This window comes from Grus americana, chromosome Z (genome assembly GCF_028858705.1).
Source record: "Grus americana isolate bGruAme1 chromosome Z, bGruAme1.mat, whole genome shotgun sequence".
Lineage (NCBI taxonomy): Eukaryota > Metazoa > Chordata > Aves > Gruiformes > Gruidae > Grus > Grus americana.
Genome location: NC_072891.1, coordinates 63,859,794 through 63,882,966, shown reverse-complemented (window position 1 = coordinate 63,882,966; position 23,173 = coordinate 63,859,794). Strand labels below are relative to the sequence as shown.

Here is a 23,173-nt window from a genome sequence, read left to right as displayed (position 1 = left end):
CAACAGACTCATGATGTAGCTTTTTCAATACTTGTGCAGGCAGTTGTAGTGTTCAGTTATTTTTTGGGGAGTTACATCTGATGACGTAGTTAATCTTCAGCTGCATGGTGATTTCTAATGCTATGAATTTGTCGTCTTAAATTTAAAAGCCTAAAAGCCTGTCTTTACTATGAAACTTGATTTAGGCCTAAGAAGATGCACAACTCAGATTTCTGCTAAATTGAAATATCTTGAAAACAGTACAAACAGGATTTTCTCAAAGTTTAAATTCTAAAAATATATTTTGTAATTATTTGTATATTTGTATTTTTTTTTTAATCCATGATTGCTGTGGAGGAACTTTATTAGCTTTATCTTAGTATTACTTACCTTTTAGCATGTTTAAGAAATGGTTTATTAGCCATCAAAATTAAGTTAATCCAAAATACATGAGCATGTGGCACCTTGCAAAAGGCATGTAGATGTACATTAGGGCTAAAAGCATGCTGCAACAGGTATTTTGACATGGATTTAATTAGCATCTGCAGAAACCAAGGAAGTAAATGGCTATATCTTATGTAGAACCTTTCCTTGTTTCTCTTACTAAGCCTGCATAAAGGCAGGAGAGTTCTGTAGCATTTGACTTCAGAGCATGGAGCTGCAGCTGATGCTTTTCTAAGGAACTGTGACCTCTGAGATACGGCACACTCTCATAGGGCATGTATCATGTCACGCTCTGCAAAGTGGGGTAGACATAGGTACAGAGGCCACTTGAGAGCTTCAGGAAATGATTAAGGACACTAATTAGAGTTATTAAGAAAAACTGTGATGTTTAAACCCATTTCCTGGTGAGAGAGAAGATGAATATGGGAGAGATTAATAATAAAATCTAGGCTAAAGATTAAATGTTCTCTAGGAAAGAATATATCCTGAAGCCCTATGCTATAATTTAAACTTTGCAATACATTCTGCCTTTCCCAGTCCCCGCTGAGCTCTGCTGGTGACTCAGTTTTACAGTACAGGTAGGGACTGCTTATTGTGGGGTTAACCTTCCTTGAGATTGTGCCACTGGCAGGGGAAAAAACAGCACAGGTGATGACAGCACATGACAGGAGATGTCTGTGCACATTTCACAGCTGACCCACGCAACAGGGAGTTGTCACACGCCCTTACTCGGGCATCTGGGTTAAGGTGCCCCAAATCCCAACACATTATCTAGAACTGTCTCTTCCAAAGTGATTTTGTTTAAAATTTCTCATTCAGTGAGTCAAGCTAGTATGACTTCCTAATGATCCTTGAGAATATTTCTTTGATGCAGGCGACATAGATGGAGCTATTAGAAGATAAGTTACTGCCCAAAGTGTAATCAGAAACAGACCATGCTCAGGGCTTCAGTGGACTGGTTTGGCAGTGCCCTGGGCTGCCTGATAGGAAGTATTTCCTGAGCTCTGCCCTGGGACAGCTGCCCTGCCTGCCAGCACTGACCCAGCTCTGAGGCAGGTTATGACACTAGGGAGCAAATTACTAACTATCCTGAGTAAGATTCCCTGACTTTCCCAGGGTGTCAATCTGAGTGCTGCCTTTAATTTGGGTTCCAGTCACACAGCATGATGCTATTACTAATTCAGGCTCCAAGACTCACTGGGGATACAGGGCAGTGCTCAAGGGGGTGCATCTAAGCAGTTGCAAACATGAGTACTTTGTTATTCAGGTACCATACAACCCCTTCTCATCTGTACACCTAACAGGATTTTGAGTTCCGGAGGGGGGAGTCAAAGTCCATAAGACCCAGCTCCTGCACATCCCCTCTTCTCTCCTGTTGACACACATTTCACCGTCCTTTCCTCTCAGTTATGGAGATGGGAAGAAGATAATTTCATGAAACTGTAGTAAGAACCTATGCCCTGCCTCAGCTTTGGAAAAGATTCAGCAGCATCCACAGCAGTGCCAAATTAGACAGTTTTTCTGGAGCACTGTTACCATGCAGAAAGTCTTGCAGAGTTTATCATGATCTATTTCTTACAGCCCTCAGGGGCTTTGAAAAATCATTACCCACAAAGGGGTGTGAAGGGACTCTGCATTCAAGCAGTTTGCAAGCCTAAGGAGTTGTAGGTGGCATGAATGACAAGCTGCACCAATACAAGACAGGCCAACTGGCCAAGCAGCCGTTCTTCAGACCCATGGCAGTTGCGACCCAAGGCAAACTGAGCAGGAGGGAACAGTGCTGAGGTTAATAAATGACAAACATGGAAACAGAGAGGAGAAACAAAAAATAATCCTTCCAACACCTCAGTCTTGCCAAAGGCCTCCACTCTGGTACCACCTGCAGTTTTGGGCTGTGTAGCTTTTGGCTACATAGTTCAAGACAGAGAGTGGTGAATTACAGGCAAAAAAATTTGTATGCAAGTAAGAACAGTGAACCTAGGGGACGTGACCTGTGGGGAAGGGCTTGGTTTGTGCTGCCAAGAGAGGAGAATGCCGAACAGAGGAGCTTTTTAATAACCTCTGGATTCATAAGAAATGGTTGCAGAAAACAGATTTCCATTGTAGGCAAACTCTTTAACTGCAACAAAAGGACTCAGAGCTTTATAAAATACTTCCCAGTCATAACAGTAACAAAACAATTTGGTAGATTGCACAAGGAAGTGGTATTGTCTTCATTAGTCTAGGTCTTTAAGAACAAGTGAGACACTCATTTATCTCACATAACTCCCCCTGGGTCCCAGGGATAGCCTGGGCAACCTTACAAAGGTCTTTCCAGCACCTTGTTCTGTATTCCACCACTAATAATAGATTTAGTTTGTTATCCAGCTGCTAAGGTTTTGAGGGAAGAGGAAATGCTATGCCAAGTTGGAATTCATTCAGGACTGTGCTATAAACAGATAACATCCATCATTACATCTCCCTATAATGATGACTATTGTTCCTTATTCTATGCTGAGCATTAGCTATCAGCAAATAATACATGTAAGCATTTCTAGATTTACTAGTTTATTTAGCATCAGATCAGTCATGCAAGCCACTTATTAAAAATAGACTTCCCACCATCAAAGCATATTCTCATGGCTTATCAGTATTTCCATGCAAGCACAGAAGCAGGTATATTGGTCCCAAATACATCACACTGAAACAACAAAATTGTCATTTTTTTCTGTTTCAAATTTCTCTCTGGTTCATTTGCACAGTATCAGAAAAGTTACTACACAAACAGGCTTAAACTGAAGCAAAAGTGTACAGTTAAACAAGCAGTCCATGAACTTCTATTTAATCGCTAACATCTTTGCTAGTACAAGCAAATAGTGTTGATAGCACAGGATTTCTTACACATGAAGCAGTAAAAGAAGTCAGATACACAGGACACGGAGCTAATTTGAGAAAGTCTAATACATATATGACGTTTTTCATTATTAAGAGTCCAGCCACCATTGCTCTGAGATCAACAAACTTCTGTTACAGGCTTATAAAATACTTCGTGATACAAGTCATTAGCACCATTTGTCTGTTTGTCTTGGAAGCATCAGCACATACCCTAACCATGCAGCATATACTCCTCTTGAATTAACAGAAGCACAAAGCTCCCTGCTTAGTCTGGTCCTCATCTAGCCTCAACGCCAAAACCCATCAGCAGCCTCCAAACCAAGGCCAAGCCAGACACAAGCCCTCCATATATTGCATCTCTTCAGGTTAAAACCAGCTTAAGCTGATGAATAACATGACTAGGAGCTTTTCACTGTGGGTCTGGAGCAACCAACCAGACTCTGCTTGGAGCCTCCCAGGCTTGCAAGGGCATGGTGGCATAGCTACTTCAAACTGCTTCCCCCAGGTGAGACAGACTCAGTGACTCTTCTCTTTTCCTGCTTCCTCTCAAGCTGGATCAACCACGCTTGCTGTTCTGAAAGACCATCTTATTTATCTTTGGGACTAGGGTTCACCCTCCACCCCTCCACCTTTCCTTCTCCCTGAGCACTTAATCACTTCAGAGTTAATATTCTCACAAGCGTAGGCCTCTCAACACTGTTTATTCTGAAAAAACCCACCAAGCAACCCCCAAAATAATGTTCTCTATGGAACATTAAATGAATTTTCTGCTATTTAATCAGAAGCATTGGCATGACACGTGATATGAACAAGGAAGAGGTTCCGGTTGTGCATAATAGCATGAAGACACAGCTGGGGTTAGCTCTCAGCAGCTACTAGTTTTAACTGTTGTTTCTAATTAGTCTTAGTAAAAACTCCCTTAGTTTGTAATTACTGTTTCCCTGCAGCCAAGATGCTAAAGCTTGAGAAGACCAAACAAGGCACCCACCACTACAATGAGTGCAGTAGGTTGGTGGAGGCACCTGGCTGGGACCTTCTGCAGGGACCCATGGACCACTGTAATTCCCAAGGAAGGTAATTCTCAGGGAGGACACCGCTGCGGCAGGATTTAGAAAATCCTCCAAAGATTTTTTTTTTTTTCTAAATATGTATACAGTCCATTTGCTTTGTTTCATGAAATGTTTCTTGACAAACTCCCATTCACCATTAAAGACTACTCCAGGCCCCACAGCAAGGTGAGGAAGAGACTGGGAGCCATATTAATAGTACAAAACCACAAGTTTTGATGTCTTGCAAATTGAAAGTGGGTGGTGAGGTTTTTTCACCTAGAGGAGGCTGGTGCTGGATACATTTGTGCTACTTTCATAAACATGGCTGACGGTGATGTCTGGAAAATAACAGAAATCAGGGAACCTGAGACCTTGGAGAAATGACAGACATTTTTCTCCTTATTCCTTGTTTGAACAAAGCTAAGAAGGAGCTGTCTTTGGAGTGCTCTATAGCAAAACCCTCTGGTGTTTGTGTTGTGGGAGGTTACTGTGTGGCTGTACTTCAGGATTTGTGGTGGTGGTTGTACTCATTCATGTAAAGTCAGCATTTGTAAGTGACACAATTATGCCTTGGGATCTGTTTTTTTCCTGGTTCTTGCAGGTATGGTAGCTATAATTTCTCACAGTGCAATGCAGCTACTTGGAGCTAATATTTGGAGGGGTTTGTGGTTAATACCTGTAAACACTATCCTTAATCTGCAAATATATTCTCACAAGGGTGCCTTTATTGCTGTGGCCAATTGATTTAAATGGGCCTAGTTGTTTTGGTTAACTTGAAGCAGAAGTGTAAGATGGAGCCTAACAGCAATGTCTCTCATATTCGGCTCTTGAACAGCCATGAGTCTTTGCACTTTACTCTTCATACACCCTGTTTGGTTAGTTAAGTATGGTAATTTTATCAGATAATTTGATCACTGGACATTTTCAAAATCTAGGGCTCCTCTGGCTTGTTGGGGTGTGGGGCAAGAGAATTCCTTGGGCAGGATTACCATAACATTACCTCATCACAACTAATCTGGTGCCCAGCAGTATTGCTTTGACAGGGGTTGGAAGAGAGCCTCCGTCGGGGCTGCAGTGTCAAGGAGACATGGATGAACAACTGTTGACTTCATGCACAATTAATTTAGATTTCCTAGATTAATGAAAAAGCTTTCTTTAGGAAGGAGTAGCTGAAAAGGACATGGCAGATGATACTGAGGGCTGATATGATAAAGCAGAACCCTATGCACAGTTCTCTGGATGAATAAATGTGACTCAGTGGCTAATGGAGCATGCTGTCTCTGGGATGTATCACATGCCGTTTGCAGCTGTAAATCATACCCAAGGCCTTGCTTCAGCTTTTGAGCTACCAGAGTAACTGCCTAAAATCTGCAACCCGGTAATTTCAATTAGGAGAGCCATCCTAGATCCACCCAACATAGGGATAAGAATTGCAGTCTTTTTTCTCTTTGATAGGTTTTCCCTGTCTGTCCATATGCAGATGCAATGATCGGCTCCAAACAGTTTCGTATTATAAAGTAGATCATTATTTACAGTTCCAGTCAACAAATGGGAACCGCTGTTATGAACTGACCTCGCCGTTTCTTCTGCCAACACTGTAAGTGGCAATGCTGCATAAAATGTGATACTAAGTAGATCAACTGGTATTAAATAAATGATATTAAGATCATCATTGGTCATAGCACACAATATTTTTCAGAGTTCCTAAGCCTCGCATGCTTCTTTGGATTCACCTAAACCATATCTTCTCCACAGAAGGAAAAAGATGTTGTTGATGAAGGAGCTTCCCGGCACTGAGGAGCAGAACCTAGCTTGGTGCTGTTCTTGTGGCACTCTGCTCTGAACCCCTCACCCCCTGGGCATTCACAGCTTGTACAGCCAAACCATCTACAGCAGCCCAGGTGCCTTCATTTGCTATTTGGAAACTGGTGCTGAATTCTTCTCTGGTTCTTTGTTGCACAGCACTGGGCTATTTCTGTCAGTCAGGTATAGGCTCTTCAGAAAGGAAATGGGGGTGCCAGAAAACAGCATGAATCTAGGAAATGGGGAGGGGAAGGAGAAACACCTCTCCCTGGGCACTAACTGGCAATGACAAATCACACCAAGGGTGGCTCACAGAGGAATATATTTATACTTGACCAGTAAAACCTAGGCTGTTTTTTGGAGCAACTGAATGAGTAGGAGCAAAACCATCTGACAGACCCAAGGGCAACAGCAGATTTGTCAGGGTAGGGCAGCTGAAACCTGCCAAGCAGGTGGCTCTTCTCCCACTGACTGGCAGCTGACAGCTCCTCCTGCGTGCTCAGTGGGGTCTAGGGCCAGGAAAAAAGATGAGGCAAAAAGGGGAAGAAAAACAACGAGCCATTTCTCAATGAATGCATGTTAATACTTGTTCTTGAAACTAGAGTGTCAAATGGAAAAACTCAAAAGATCCTTTTCTTTTCAGCTTTGCTCATTATGTATCATCACACAATGCTCTGGAATGCTGCAATATTTCAGGCAGACAGAAAAAAAGTAGCTCATACTATGGGAAGAGCTCTATGCTACTTAATAGGAGCAAACACATGCTGTTTAATATACCTTGGCCAATAAATATCTTCCTGGTATGCAAGGGTTAGATTCTCAGTTCTCAGTCACAAGTGCTATGGACAGAGCATTGCGGGGCTGGGGCCTCTGGTACAGTTTAGGTCAGCTCTAACCCATCACAAAATGCTGTGCTTGTGTTGACACCTCACTTCAGCCCATGTCCTGAGCGTACGAAGGGACGAGGGCACTGAAGCACTCTTTTCCCAGCTGTGTCGTGGTATGAAGGAGCCAGAGCTGGGGAAAACTCTGTACCACTCTATTTATTAATCTTTCATACTTTGATATCCATTACACTGAATTTCATCCAGCAATGATTCACGTATGCAAGAATGCAAAACACTGTGGTTTCTGTTCCAGCTGAGTAATGCTAGCAGAGGGCAAAACACAGCTTAAAAGGTTACTGCGACTGTTAATGCAAACATGGCACTTGCAGACTGTTCAGCAGTCTCTGCTTCTTTTGATAAACTTACAGATTTGTGTGTGTGTGTACATACATATATTTTTATATATAATTTTATTGATAAGTTCAGAATTAGGCCACTTTGACTATTCCGCTCTGTTCCTGCTTCTGTAGTACACCTCTCCCCACAATATCTGAATGCCTTCCAATAATGACTAAGTCATGGCTGTGTTCATGTTCCCTGTTCCACTTCAGAGGGGTAGAAAAGTATGCAATGCAGGGTTTATTTTGCTTTTGCTGGATTTTTAATTTTATGCATGTACATCGTTCCATCCTTATATAAGTTGGAGGATTCACACTCCAGGGGATGCTGTCCATGTTTGCACTGACTCTCCAATCTTCACTGAATTACTCTGGCCAGAAGTTTTACCTCCCAGGCATAAAGCAAATTTTTGCTTATTTGGAGAATCTAGAATCTTGTCAGTAGAAGTTTATACAAATTCCCAGAATGCTAATTCCAGGTATAACTAGATTAGGTAATTAATTTATTCCTATTTTTCTCAGTTCCTTATAATTTCATTTTCTTATTATTTTGCAATGGATTTGATGGTTTTTGTTCAATGCAACATGATATTGTGCAGGGTCTTATCAGGGAAGCTAAATTTCTTTATACAAAAGCAGAATTAACTCTCACTATTGTAGTTGTAAGTTCTAACTGCAATTACCCTGAAAGAAAGGCAAGGACATTCTTTGAGCTATTACTGTTTTATAAACTAACTTTAAGGATGTTCTGAGCTGTCTCTTTGTTTACCTTTGGTATCTCCAGGACCTGCCTGTATCCCTGCCATTGTGCTCTAGGTCCAACTGTGCGTCTTGCTTGGTCAGCCTCATTCCCGTTTTTCTCCTGTATAAGAAGGTATTTTTTGTTACTTGAATGCCATGCCTACATAAGCTATACACTGGTAACCTGAGCAACAAGGCAGACTCAGCCACACGTAACTGAGTTATTCCCCAAAAGAAATACACAGCCTCTGCACAAGCCAGGGGTCAAGGCACTATACTGGGACTCAGGAGTGTCCACCTCTTCGGTAAGCAGGCAATATGCAGGACACTGTGCGAGGATCTGCTGGGAGCCACCCCCCCTACCCTTTCATCTCCCACTCTTAAAAAGACCCCAGAGACCTGCACTGCAGCACTCTCTGTTACAGTATGCCCTGGGATGTGTGTAGGAGCTGCAGGGCAGTTGCCAGTCATTATTTGGAAATGGGTGTTTATTCTCTAGTCCTGCATTTGCAGCTTAGTAGATACCGCTCTCCATCTGCTGAGCTGGACACTGGCAACTGTTAGCATCTTCCTTCCTTTCCCTGCTACTGGGCTGCAGAAAATGCAGTGTTGTCCTCACTTCCCCCACAGCTGCCAGCTGCATCTGTGTTTCACTCACAGTGAAAGTTGTAGGAGAAAGATGGTTATTTGGTTAAGTGCCGAGGGCCAGCTGCCAGTGAGCCACAGCCTCCTCTAGCCTGGGACTCCCTGCTGATCTGAGCCCCTTCCAAAAACTTTTTGTTTGCCACATTCATCCTGCCCTAGTACCACACAGCTTTTCACAGCACTTTGCTTTATTCACTGAGGCATGGGGTCTTTGCAATGGGGATGCTGAGCAGCTTTTGTCACTCCTCCCCACATACCTGACAGCCTGCTCACTCACAGGGGCAGAGACCCTTCTTCTGGAGCACAAGCTGTATCACAAACTTTTGCTTTGATGCTCTTTTGCATTCAAAAGTTTGATTATGGTGTGCCTGCATCTTTACAACATGCTCACACAAGCAATACAAACTTCAGCTAACAAACTAGTGCTGGGCTCATACAGTACAATTTACTGTGTCATCTACAAAATTGCAAGCAGAAGTGTTTAAAATGAGAGGAAATCTGCTACTGTTTTGGAGTGAATCTTTCTGAACTTGTAAAAAACCCTGTTGTTGTGCAAAGGCAGGACATCATTATCCATTTAACAGCCATCAGATCCTCAGCCTAGCTATCAAACATTAGACTTTAATTGGCTAATACTACAATCTGCCTTTAAAGGAAAAGTTTTGCTAAGTTCAAATACTTCACAAAGATGTCAAGGTTCCTTCTTTTGTACTTGAAGGAATTTGCTAATATGTCGAACATTTTAAGAAATTAAAGCTTAGGATTTCAACAGAAAAAAACATTAGCAACTGCCCACCTAGTTTATAACCACAGATGTGGAATTGGCCCACCACCAGTACCTTTTGGGTGTGTTCATATTTTTCAGCCACACTCAGCAGTGTTGCACTCCTGAGTCTGAATTATGGCAGATGCCACCGGGATGTGATTTTTCAGACAAAAACAATGGACGTAGCGCTTCTTTCTTCAGGTACATGCATACACCCTAGTGCTGCTGTTCCTTCTGTATAATACTGTTGTGCATAAGCCAGGCATGCTATTTTACTGAGTCACGTATTGGCAATTCATTCAGTACAGATATCCTGATTGTTTCATACTGAGCATAATAAAAGAAAACTAAGCAAAACCAATTGAAGCCCCAGAGCCTTTATGCACAAGACTGAGCTGCCTCTGATATCATGCTGTCACAGAGACGTCTCCAGTTGCATGGCATCAGTTCATAGTTATGATACGCTACGGCATAATTTAGCAAAGAATAGCTTTAAGGATCAGCTGGGACTACTTTTTAGCCCAAGAAACCATGTCTCAGATGAAGATATTCCTGCTCGAGCACTCATAGATGTGCAATAACTGTGCAGCCAGCTCCACTTTGCAGATCAGAAGCAACTATCCCAAATGAAGGGGGAAACTTTACAGAAATCCAACCTCTCCCATCAAGCCTCCCCACCGACTGAACTCAGGTGGCTTCACCACTGCTAACTGGGGGAAGAGACCTGTGGCTGAGAAATGCATTTGTCCTGCAGTTACCTCACAGGAGGTAAGACAGACAGTACAGAGTGAGAGAGGTGGATGTACCTATCACCTTCTCCAAAGTGATTACTCCTATCGTACTTGTTTTCAAGGGAAAATCTGCAAAAGCGTCTTGTTGGCCTGTTCACAGCTGCCATGGTCCCATCAGCTGTTTCAGCTGACGGTCCTACATCATCTCGAAGTGTGTCACCTGGGAAAAGGATGGACGTGTGTACTTTAAATTTCAGCCACGCTTAACTAGCAAACCTTTTTGTACAAGTTGAAAGAGTTATAAGAAATGGGTAAAAAAATCTCAAGTACAATACATTCAGTAGCATGCATTCTCACCTAGTAAAGACAGTATCTTTAATCTTCCTTTTTGTATTAATCTAGATTATATTTTATTTATCAAACCTACTATATGAATAAAATTGTATTACTCTTTAATTTCATCAGGAAATGTAGCGCTACTGAATGTTTTATTAATAAATTCTTTTTCAGCAGCTGGGTTGTTGGGTTTTTTTCAAGGCAAGTTGTGCAAGGCCTAACTTAAAAACAATTAAAGCAAAAGAGGAATGTTGAGTGTATTAGGGTGTTAGGTAACTCTAAGTATTAAAAAATTAAACAAACACAAATGACATCGCCGTACATCAGGTTCTTTTTGCCATTTCTGTAATATATCAATAACATTATGAAATTCACATGCTATTGAAGTGATAACAAACAAATGTAAATGGTCATACATACTGATGCATGTTTTGTCAATTCCTGTTAATTACGTTCAACAAAAAAAATCAAGATATCTGAAGAGCCTAACCCTAATTTTGCAAGCTGATCCATGCATACAGCTTTTAACTTAAGACACAGGAGCTCTGGGTGGATGCAAGATCTGTGCTGGTGGATCACTTCACTGGAGGGATTCTTTGTCAGGAAAACCTGGACTAGTTATGCTGACAAGTGGAAACTGGTTACTCGTGAGGCTGAACTATCTGGGAAGCGACTAGATCATACTCCTTGCTCCCAGACCTTGTGTAAGAGTGCTCACCAGAGCAAAATCATTAAGTTGTGGAATAGCTTCCTTCAACCATTTACAACTTGTGTAACTGCAGATTAGTCCCTTAGACCCTATAAAAACTTTTTCTAGCTGCACAGTTTAGAAATTAATGAATACCATTATATTTATTTAAAAAAATTCCATCTACTCTAATCCTCTTTTAGTCTATCCTTTTGTTTTGCTAACTTTTTACTAGAGAATGAAATGGCAGAAGTCTGAGTAATTTTGGTTGTCATTAAAATACTGTATATAAACAGGAAAAGTCAGAGTAAGGCATTCTCAACATAAGCTTGAGGAACATACATTTTCATGCCCAGTGGAACTAACATTTCAATTTCTTCCCAGAAGTAGTGGAATGTTTTTTGCATATAAATCCCCAAATACTTTTTGAATTTTACAGATAAAAAGCATTACTTCATACATCAGTTTTAAAAGCATTGGCTTGTTATTTCCTTCCATTTAGTCTACTGCAGGACTATGAATCTGGAAGGAAACAGTTCAAACAAACTCACAACATACAGAAGACACCTACTTCCATAAAACAAATTAAATAGTATTTTGTTTCAAATGCTATCTAGAAACACTGGATAGATGTATATGAAGTATACGCATTATGGTAGGTAGTTATTTATCCCCATTTTTTTTTTACCTGCCGGTATTAATGCAAATAAGACTGTTTCCATGACATGCCTTATGGAACAGTTTACTATTTTCATAAGCAGTCACATGCATTGAAGGTAGAATCACCAGCCAGTGCATTTGGCACCCCAAAGCAGAACCAGAGAGGCCAAGCTTACGAATCTCTCTTGCTGAATGACAAGTTAGCTGGTGTATGAAATGATAGATATCAGCTGAAGCACATTGACCTAAGACATTTCTTCTAGAGCTGCTTCTGCTTCCTGAGTGGGCTTCTCTTCACGTTTGCTGTCATGGATGGGAGACGGGTTACGGCTGGGCTTATTGCTGTCGTGCGCGCTGTGACTGCTGGCACTGCCAAGGCGGGTTGATGCCACCACAGCTTTTACTGCAGCCTGAGGAAGACAGAGTCAAGCAAACATTCCTTAAAGGACATGGTTTGTCAGCAGTACAGTCTTAGCATTGTCCCGCTAGGGAATGTAACCATGTTTAGTCTTCATGGTAGTGTCAGATTTGGACACTTGCCTGGGCCTGGACAGATTTAGAAGGCCACCTGAAATACAGATGGAGGCTTAAAATTGCTGCTTTCACAAGGTTACAAGTAGGCCAATATGAATACAATTTTTTTTTTCCAGCTGCCCATGCTGCATTTTTTTAAATATTACTTTGGATCTCCCATGTTGAAGTTAGATGGCAAAAATAAAGTTATCTTCCTTCATAATAATAACAATATTATTATCACTGATTATTCCATGAATAGTTCACAAAGGGAAACAATATTTATCACTATTGCACTATTGCGTATACCAAGCACAATGGTGCAGAGCATACCAGCAACTGCCTATGTATATATATCTAAATACACATTGGAGATAGGCTCTTACATCACATAAAATGTCACAAAATGAAGACACATATTAAGATAGTTATCTGAGCCCTTGCCTTGAAGAGTTTTATTGCCTGAAAAAACAAACATACAAAGGTGAGGAGAAGAAATACTAATCTCTGTGTATGATGACTCTAGCTCTTTTTGACTTGGCTAGCTTTTTGCTTAGGCATCACAGAAAAAGCATGTCTGCAAGAAGGGATGAGTATAGCAAGTTTCGTGGATGCTTTGAAGAGGTAAGCATGCAAAAAAAAAAAAGAAAGAAAAAGATGCTTATGACTGAAAAGGCAGACTATGTAAACACTGGCAAGAAAGAAAAATCAGATAATAGAGAACATGAAGTCAAGGTACAAGACATGAGTTAATAAAAGTAGCAATAATTTTGAAGGTTAGAGTCTAGATCTCTTAAAGGAAAATCACAGACATCCACATTAGTGGTGAGAGGACTTCAGACGACAGATTATAAACAGGCCACTCAATGATATTATAATGTATAAAGATACTTTTAATGTAATTTACTCTCACTAGCCATGTGGATGTTTATGAAACAAATTCAACACAATCTATGAAAAAACAAATCATGACTATAAGCATAAGAGTTATTCTGTAAAAATATGTCTTTATGCAAAGAAGGCCTGCTGCTTGACTTGCATGTTGGGAAAGACAGGATAATTTTACGTTATTCTTACTAGTAAAACAACAACTAAAGCACATATTCATTACCTGGTTTTCTGCTTTGTTCTTATTTTTTGGACAGGAATTAATTACCTAAAAATTTATGGTTAATTTTATACACATATATGTGTAAAACTATTAACTCTATGGTAACTGCTAACTCCAGTTAATTCCTTTAATAATCAGAGATTTGGTAATTTAATCTCTAATAGAAAAGTAATGAAGAAATTAACTTATAAAAAGCAATAGCTTTTACATACAGAAGTATAAATTGGTTGACTACATGGCTCTAAATAAACTAGGCTTTGAAAAAAATCTCATTGGTGATCAAAGGTGTAAAGATATAAAGAGAATCAAAATCAAAACATGCAAAAAGGCCACACGTTTCTTTGTGACCTCCTGGGCAAGGAATGTAATAGCTCACTCAGAAATAATGAAATTTATGACTCTGGTCATGGTCTGAAATCATTTTGATATAACAACATTGTGTGGCATCTTCAGTGAATACACAGCAATCCTGCTGCAGGGCTACAGAAATCTTTCTGAAGAGAACAGTGTTAATAGACACATTTAGTCAGTTCCGCATGAGCAAAGCGGCACTGTGAATTATATCTACAGTGCCTGAGACCTTTGTAAATGACAGAATTTGCCCTGTAGATATTCTCTGTCACACTGCCCTAATAATACTGAAAAACAAATGAGGAAAAATAAAGTTAAGCGTCATTTTTTTGTGAATTTAATTTTGCATGGGGGTTGTAAAGACAAGACACTTTTCACTCTTATTCTCCAGAGTTACAAAGGCAGCTTCGCTGTAGCTGTTGGTAATAATTTCTGTGCTAAAGTATTCCCAGAAGTCTCTCCTACGCAGACACAAATCTTTAACAACTGCAGAAGGGATTAAGGGAGAAGAAAGTTTCCTGGTGTTCCATCAGTTAGGTGCCCAGCTGCCTGCTGTTTGCACCCAAAAATACTCCCCAGCTTCTTCCCATGGTAGATATGTAGACTAGATGGTAAAGGAGCAGACTGGTGACTCAAAACCTAATGGTATTTTCAGCACAAGTCCCACCTGCGCACCTGCCTTGCAACACTCAATTTCCAGATAAAGAATGCTATTACACTTTTGCTCTCAGAGGTACTTGCAAATGCATGATTTGGGCCTGTTGGACCCACACATTTTATGGACCCGCATGTCTGAAATGCCGACTCTAGATCATACAGAAGAATGGCTTGAGCTTCTGCTTTGTATTGGTAGATATAGAAACCGAGGGTGGTTTACTGATCAAAATATACAATAGTAGATTAAATGTCTTCCAGATTTATGGATGTTTATGAAGAAACTATTCAGAATTTTATTCTTTCTGGTCAGCACTCTAAAAATGCAGGTAGCAGTACAGATGGACAGAAGCAAGGAGGAAAGAAGGGAGGAAAGGAAGGAAGGCAAGGATTTTGTGAAAGCTTTACACATTTTCAGCAGTCCTGTCTGTGTAGAGTTTTTAATTAAGCTCAGACATTTGTATTTGTTTGGCTGCTTCAATTTTTTCACCTTCAACTTTCACCTTCATCGATCATCTTAAACAAAAAGATTTTGTACCACTATGGAATGTTGTCCTGGAAAGTGTGCAAGGTTTCTCTAAGGCTACTAATTTTATTGCATGCTTTATAGCCAAAACAGTGACTTGCCTTAAGTTTACGCCGAGCATTGAATTCTTGGAGTTTCTTTTGTGCATTGTCCATATGTGCAAAGTTTGCTGCCTTCCCTGTCACCCATGGGTGCTGCAAAGCCTGTAGAGTGGTGAGGCGTTTCTTGGGGTCTAAAACAATCAACTTTTTAACCTGCATCACAAGTAAGAAATGCAGAAGACTGTTAACCTTATTCTTCATTTCCATTTACCGGGTTTTGCATTTTGGGCTTTGGTCTTGGTTTGGGAAGCATCTCAGTGAAACACATTCTAAGAAACCAACAAAAATTTGCATTCAGGTTTTTGCACATATTTTGTTTCTGGCATTTCTTGGTCCTCCATAAATAGCATCTGAATAAGATAGCCACTATGAGGGAAGAGGGAAGAAAAAGAATCAACTGGTTATCAACATTTGTAAGAATATTTACTAGTGCAGCTGGCCTGTATCTGCATGGGCTGTTGTATGTCTGAACACAGTAGTGTCACATGAACGCTAAGAGATTCTCAAAATACCTACAGCCAGGCAGTTCTCTTAGCAGTATTCCCACTTTTGGATTTGGGCCAGGTTTAAACTATATTAGAAAGTTTGAATTCCAGTGTAAGCAACTCATGCAGACATGTACCATGCAGTCCTTGCCAGATGCATCACAAATGAAATGTTTCAGTCACCAAAAAACCTCATGTACATATGAACTTAAAAATACTGTACTAGTATTTCTCTCTCATCCTACTCTTAAGCTAATACTATTTATGTCATTCTTTCTGTTACTGTGACCAGGGAAGCTCCTCCTCTCCAAACACAACAGTAGGACACTTTTGGGAACAGGGCACTGCAGCCATACCCCTGGGAGTGGAGGTGGTACAAAATGCTGGGTACAAAGTCTGTCCAGTCAAGCTGCATTTCATGGGTTTTGCTGTTATGTCTAGTCCAGTGGTGCTTTAAAAAACAAGAAGGGTGAGGCTGGAGTAAAGAAGTACATGGACGGTACTCAGCAGAGCCACACTTACACCACTCTCCTGACTGCACACCCTCTTGGAGCAGAGCGTAAGTGACGGCACAGAGGGCTCCACCACTGCTATATGCCCAAGTGTGAGGGGAGGACTTGCTTTAGGGCTCCTTGAAATTTCCCCATAAAGAGTATTAAATAAAGCTGGTGCCTTGAAGTGCGTGCAGGAGAACAGGCATAGAGATGCATACCTGTTGTGAATACACGGAAGACGTCAAATTAAGCAAACCACTTCAACTGAACACCCCAGAACCACCCACAGCATGGGTTTTGATAGCCATGGGCTTCATCCTTATCTACAGCGTAACTTGTATACAGTGTTCAAAACTTAAACTCTGAGCTTTACTGCAGTAAAACGGTAGGGACCAGTTTGGACCAAAGCTCTGTATACAATAGATGTGCAGCTTTGCTGCAGGCTGCTGTTTATCTGGATTTTGATGACACAGGCAGTAAATGATATTTTCTTGACCTTGGAAAAACCTCAAATCTAATGCAACAACAAAAAAATCCCTTCTACAATCCCTTACATTTGAAGCACCCTGAAGTACTTTACAAACACTAATTAATTATAGCATTTCATGACAAAGTATGTATAAGTAATATCATAGAATCACAGAATGGTTTGGGTTGGAAGGGACCTTAAAGATTATCTAGTTCTATCCCCCTGTCATGGGCAGGGACATCCTCCACTAGACCACATTGCCCAAAGCCCCATCCAACCTGGTCTTAAACACTTCCAGGGATGGAGCATCCACAGCCTCTCTGGGCAACCTGTGCCAGTGCCTCACCACCCTCACAGTAAAGAATTTCTTTCTAACACCTCATCTAAATCTCTCCTGTTTTAGTTTAAACCCATTACCCCTTGTCCTGTCACTACACTCCCTGATAAACAGTCCCTCTCCAGCTTTCCTGTAGGCCCCCTTCAGATACTGGTAAGCTGCAATTAGATCTCCCCGGAGCCTTCTCTTCTCCAGGCTGAACAACCCCAACTCTCTCAGCCTGTCCTCATAGGAGAGGTGCTTCAGCCCTCTGATCAGCTTTGTGGCCCTCCTCTGGACTCGCTCCAACAGCTCCATGTCTCTCCTGTACTGGGGCCCCCAGAGCTGGATGCAGTATTCCAGGTGGGGTCTCACAAGAGTGGAGTAGAGGGGCAGGATCACCTCCCTCGACCTGCTGGTCACACCTATTTTGATGCAGCCCAGGACATGGTTGGCTTTCTGGGCTGCAAGCACACACTGCTGGCTCATGTTGAGCTTCTCATCAATCAACACCCCCAAGTCCTTCTCCTCAGGGCTGCTTTCAATCCATTCTCTGCCCAGCCTCTAGTCGTGCTTGGGGTTGCACTGACCCACATGTAGGACCTTGCACTTGGCCTTGTTGAACTTCATGCAGTTTGCACAGGCCCACCTGTCAAGCCTGTCAAGGTCCCTCTGGATGGCATCCCTTCCCTCCAGCCTGTCAACCCCACCACACAGCTTGGTGTCATCAGCAACCTTGCTGAGAGTGCACTCGATCCCACTGTCCATGTCGCTGGCAAAGATGTTACACAGTGCTGGACCCAGTACCGACCCCTGAGGAACACCCCTTGTCACTGGTTTCCACTTGGACATTGAGCCGTTGACCACAACTTTTTGAGTGCGACCATCCAGCCAATTCCTTATCCACTGTCCAGACATCAAATCCATGTCTCTCCAATTTAAAGACAGGGATGTGATACAGGACAGTGTGAAAAAATGGAACTGTGCATTGTGTCTTCAATGCTTGTGAAATTACTGAATTGTGGCAAGTTTTTGTTGACTAAAAATCAAACCCAATCATACCTATCTTTTCAGATCAGTATCTCCTGGTTCCAATTTACCTTATCCAGTAATAAAAGAATACAGTGCATATAGCATGCCAACCCTTGCATTTTGCTAATGGACTGTATTTAAAAGTAATGAGTCTTTCCTCATCTACTGAGAAAGAGCTTAAATGGACAAAAAAATGCTGTCAGTAAAAATAGGGGCAGGGAGTGGTTGTAGGCGAGGGGCTTCACTCCTGTTTATATTCTTCTTCCAAAGTTCAGACTTGAAAACTGCACAAAATATAGGGCTTGTTTCCACCTTCCCCTGAAGGTGGTTGCCCTGCACAGAGGTACAATAAAACATCTCAGAGCTATCATCAAAAGCAAGGCATACATGAATACTGTGACAGCTGCCAACAATCTGTGCCTTAGTTCACAGAGGGACCTGGACATCCATGGTTTTGAGTGCAAAACTACAGCATTGGACTAACGGGATATTTAACAGCTCCATAATATACCACAGACAAGAAGAAAAGCAAGGACCCACATAAACAATTAATTAACCAATTATTCTGACCCCATCCCAAAATGGACTCTCTTTCTCAGTGGAAGTGATACTAGCCAAATACATATCAGCAAAGATAGTCGAGTCTCATTTTGCTTTACTTACTAAATCCTTGGCATTCAGAGACACGTCATCCCACCAGGGGGACACAAAGTCATATTCACAGTTCAGGATTCTCTTAAACATGTACTGATCTCCCCTTTCATCATAAAATGGTTCAAAGCCGCAAAGACTGCGAGGATAAAGAAGAGAGAAATTTATCAAAGATTAATTAGTCTTGGGCTGTTAGGTCCTGGTATTATCTTTTCATACTTCATGTCCTGTACATCATTTTTGGAAGCCAGGCCTGGATGTACTTATGAACTCCTAATTCTACAGAGCAGAGCAAACTGTGGTTATAAGCATTCATAAGCACTGGGAAAGGCTGATCAAACTGTAAATTTTTCATTTTCACATGTCTGTAATTGGAACTGTTAATATAGGGACTTAACATGAGAGTAGCCATGCAAAAGCCGATCTCTGTTTACCTTCTACATGCCAATAAATATTTCCTAGTAGGTCTTCAATCTGCAGGTCTCAGGCTGAAGGCCCTTGGACTAGTGATTCCTCAGCCCGAAACCTTTGCTCATCCCTGCTCTCTTCCAAGAGTCTTCTCCAGTTCTGTGTCTTTTTGAAGTGGGTGCAAACATCATTCTGCATGGGCACACCATGGAGTTGTAAATTAGCGTAATGATGTTTTCTATTTTAATGTCCATTTCTTTGCTAACAATTCCTGGCCTTGAATCTGTTTTTGTGGATTGTTTACAAACACAGTGTGAACATGTTCATAGAGGAATTATCGGAATCCCTGTAACTCTTTTCTGAGGGATAGGAATTAGCTGGGAAACCACATTTTACCTGTGAAGTTAGAAGTTTTTATTTGTCCAGTTAGGACTGCTTTTTGATTATGTTCATTGCTGTATGTTCTTTCACCCTATCATCTGCTAAATATAAAAACCCTTGGCAGTTTTTAATAATCAGCCCTCATCTTTACTTAGATACCTTCATATTATCGAGAAGTTGTGTAATCTAAGTACTGACTGCATTTATGAATATATTGAATAATTCAGATCCTGACACAGATCCACACTGCTGGCCCTGGGAAAAGCAAACTCATAGAAGTGTTTTCCATTTATACAGAGTCCTTTTTGTTACTTCATTGCACTTTAATCATGCCTACACACATAACCTTATGTTTTCAAGTGAATTTCCTATTCAACCAGTAAGTGTTCTGAGCTAAACAGAAAGTCTATCTGCTACTCTGCCTCCAGAAAATGCAACAAGCAATGAAATAACAGGAAAACAACAGCTGACCATAAAGAACAAGACAGCAACAAATATAGAAAATTTTACCTCACATTTTGACTTTTGTATTTTTAAATCCAATTGGTGTGCTTACTTTCCTGAAAAAGGAGACAGATGTTCAAGGAAGAAATGTGTTTTTGAGAGTGGTGAGTAGCTGTGGGTGGAACAGCTGCATCACTCTGCACTGCTGAGGAGAAAACCTCCACTGTAAGCATATTCTGGTTGTGTTATTGATTTCCAAGACTGGCAGAGATGGGTTAAAAAAAAGGATCTGACCTCCAAATACTGGGCTTCAGTAGGTGGGAGCCATTCACAGTCCCCTTGCTGCTCTGCTCTCATTTGCCTGCTCCTCTCACCACCATTTCTGAGCTTGCTTCAGGTCGGCTCCTATCCCCATGGAGCTCCTTTGCTAGGCAGGGTTGTTGGGCTACTAACTGCTTCAGCCAAAACTAGCTTCTGGTTACCAGGGAATTGATGACATACAGTGGGACCATGATGGAGGCTTGCTGTGACCATCCTGGAAGCCGCCTGAGTGATTCTCTATTTACTCCTAAAAATATTTTCATTGCAACTCACTACTATCACCTATTGTTGTAACATTAACAATTTCTATGGATACGCTTCTACCAAAACAACTTTTCCATTTCAGCAGATTTTTCGCTACATGCCAAATTAGTTCAATAAAACTAGAGGTGTGACTTCAAATGAGATAAATTAAACCAGCGTAAAACCCAGCATGGCTGCTCTTGATTTCATTTAAACCAGGATTATGCTGATTCATTTTAAATCAATTACCTACCAAATAAAGAAAAATCAATGTAAACAGGTTCAAAATCAATTAGAAATGACCAGACAGTGTTTTGTGCTCTTTTAAGTAAGTTAGTAAAAAAACCACCTTTAATTAAATCCATGCAATTTTGACTGCAGGCAAAGCCTGTGTATTTGTTGACCACTATCTGCATCTGAAATGTGCAGTAGCACTTCTAATCTGTTGCAGGAATACAAATGGACTGGTCCTCTTTGCCATTAAAACTATAAATGTCGCTAACCTGGAATTATGACAGTTATCATCAATAGGTCTTAATATAATTTATAGCAGGAATAACTGTTCTGTCAAAATACGCGTCAAAGCTTTTCTTAATCACATGGTAAGTTCACTTTGTATTGGTAAGAAGATACAGTTTTATGCACATGTCTTCTGTAGCATGATATTTAACTCTTACACACTCTATTTTGGAGGCACATATTTTGGGACTACTAAACGATGAGACTGAGACATGCAACACTGACCTTTGGGCTGCAGGATTAATGAAGTAGTTACTGTACAGGTACCTTTCTGGTCTCAGCTTCTAATCCATCAGAAATGTTGACCTACAAGGCTTTACACTCAATAGAAGAGTTTTACATGTGGAGTATTATTAAAGCTAAATGGAAGAGATGGCCAAGTGGATTGGGCTAGCACCCTTTTTGCCTAGCTTGTTCCTGTAAGTCCAATTGGATTTTGAGAGAGAAGGAGGAGAGGAACAGGAGGAAGAAGTAGAGGACTATCTGTATGGGTAGTGTCCCACCCAGAGCAGGAGCTTACACATTTGGGTTTACACCAGTACAGAGGTTTAACTTGGCTTGGGAGCATCTCCTGAACAGCTGGAAGGTTTTGAAAGGCTGCATATAGCAAATGCCACTCCATATATCCAAACAGGAATTTGCTGTACGTTCTCACCTGGAGCTTGCCTACACTTGAAAGCAAGTTCTGCTTAAGGAAGGCTCTCAGTTCCAAGTACTACAGCTACTCCTCAATCATTTAATAACTTGGCAAGCCCATGGCTTAATCTAGACATCTTTGTAAAAGGACAACAAAAGGCACCTCTCCAATCTCAGTGACTGCCCTGCTGGCAAATTTCACATCTCTCCATCATGTGTGGTCCACTGGAACTCATGAGAAATGATCACCTGGCAGGCAATATCTGAGATGTGATCTTCTACAGACCTGAACCAGGTCTTGAGACAAAGATTCACATTTTAAAAGGAGCAGATAACAAAATGGCGAATAGGAATATTGTAACCTGTTATTTACAGACACCCAAAACAAGAGCTGTGACTTATTTGAAGCTTATGTACAGAATAAAAGATGTTTTCTGATATTTCTAGCAGAATGTTTATATATCCTTTCAAGTACTTTTGGTATAAATGCTAGAAAATATAATTCTTTCTTTGCAAAGGACATGAAAATAATTGTATTATTAGTACACACTGTACTTGCTGGACACAGTCAATGAGTCGTAGAAGGGGAAACAAAATAGGCAATAGGCCTGAATATGTAAAATCTTCCTTATTTTTAATATATATGTGTAAAATCCTGTTTTCTTCCCATAAAAGGCATCCTGCAAGTATCATATACAACTACACAAGCCAGCTTAGTGTTGCTATTGCCAAGGGAATAAATGAAGTTAGTTATTCTCCCACAAAGAGAAATGTCAGTATATCAGATACATTTTCCCTTTCTCAATAATCTTCCTTTAAAAGAGTCCATCTATACAATAAAATAATTACAACACTTATCAATTAAATTAGGACTTGCCATATTAAGATGCAGGCACAAGTGCCTACCTTTAGACACAACTGTTTGAAAATTTTGGTCTACAGTTCCAACTTCAACTGTTTAAAATATGTGTGGCCAGCATTGCTCACAGCCCTTTGCCAACAGGGTCTCTGGTTATTTTAAGAAGTGGAACCCTTCAATATTAATCATTTAACCCACCGGACTGATTTGAAGACAGAGGCCAGGGTTCTCCCTGCCTCCTGGCTGAGCTGCTGTGAGACAGCAACACTGATGCTGCAGCCAAAGCTGTAGCACTGTCTGTGGCTGACACAGACAGGGCAGCTCTGTTTGGGAACATTCACAGGCACTGTGAAACTGCTGCAAGCACCTTTACTTCTCCTTGCCCCATCTGTAGTTGAGAAGCTACTTAGGATCATGATATAACTCACAGTTTGCAGGAATGAGAGAAAAAAAAAATAATGAAAAGATGCTTTCTGGCACTTGTATGCTTGTATTTTTGCTTTCAGCAGCATTGCTGCTATTCATTCACATTAATAGCACGATTCTGTGCAGACCTTGCTGCTATTCAGGAAGAAGTGTTATATTTATCAAATATAATACCTGAGCATTTTGCCATGGTCCTCTAGGATTTGATTTACTTAAGATTAGGAATACTATAATTAAAATTCAGGATCTTGTGTTTTACAATGGCACAGCTCATAATGTCATAAAAACCTGC

The 23,173-nt window shown here is 40.9% G+C and overlaps 1 protein-coding gene across 1 annotated transcript in view; it reads right to left on the bottom strand.

Moving 5' to 3' along the window:
• Positions 1–7,942: 7,942 nt before the first annotated feature.
• CAMK4 (calcium/calmodulin dependent protein kinase IV) overlaps positions 7,943–23,173 on the bottom strand; it is a 173,940-nt gene continuing 158,709 nt past the window's right edge. The window contains exons 9-11 of the mRNA XM_054809935.1: positions 18,657–18,783; positions 15,198–15,350; positions 7,943–12,351 (exon numbers count right to left, since the gene is read on the bottom strand). Coding sequence (XP_054665910.1) covers positions 12,187–12,351; positions 15,198–15,350; positions 18,657–18,783 — 445 coding nt within the window. The 3' untranslated portion in view covers positions 7,943–12,186. The remainder of the gene's footprint in view (positions 12,352–15,197; positions 15,351–18,656; positions 18,784–23,173) is intronic.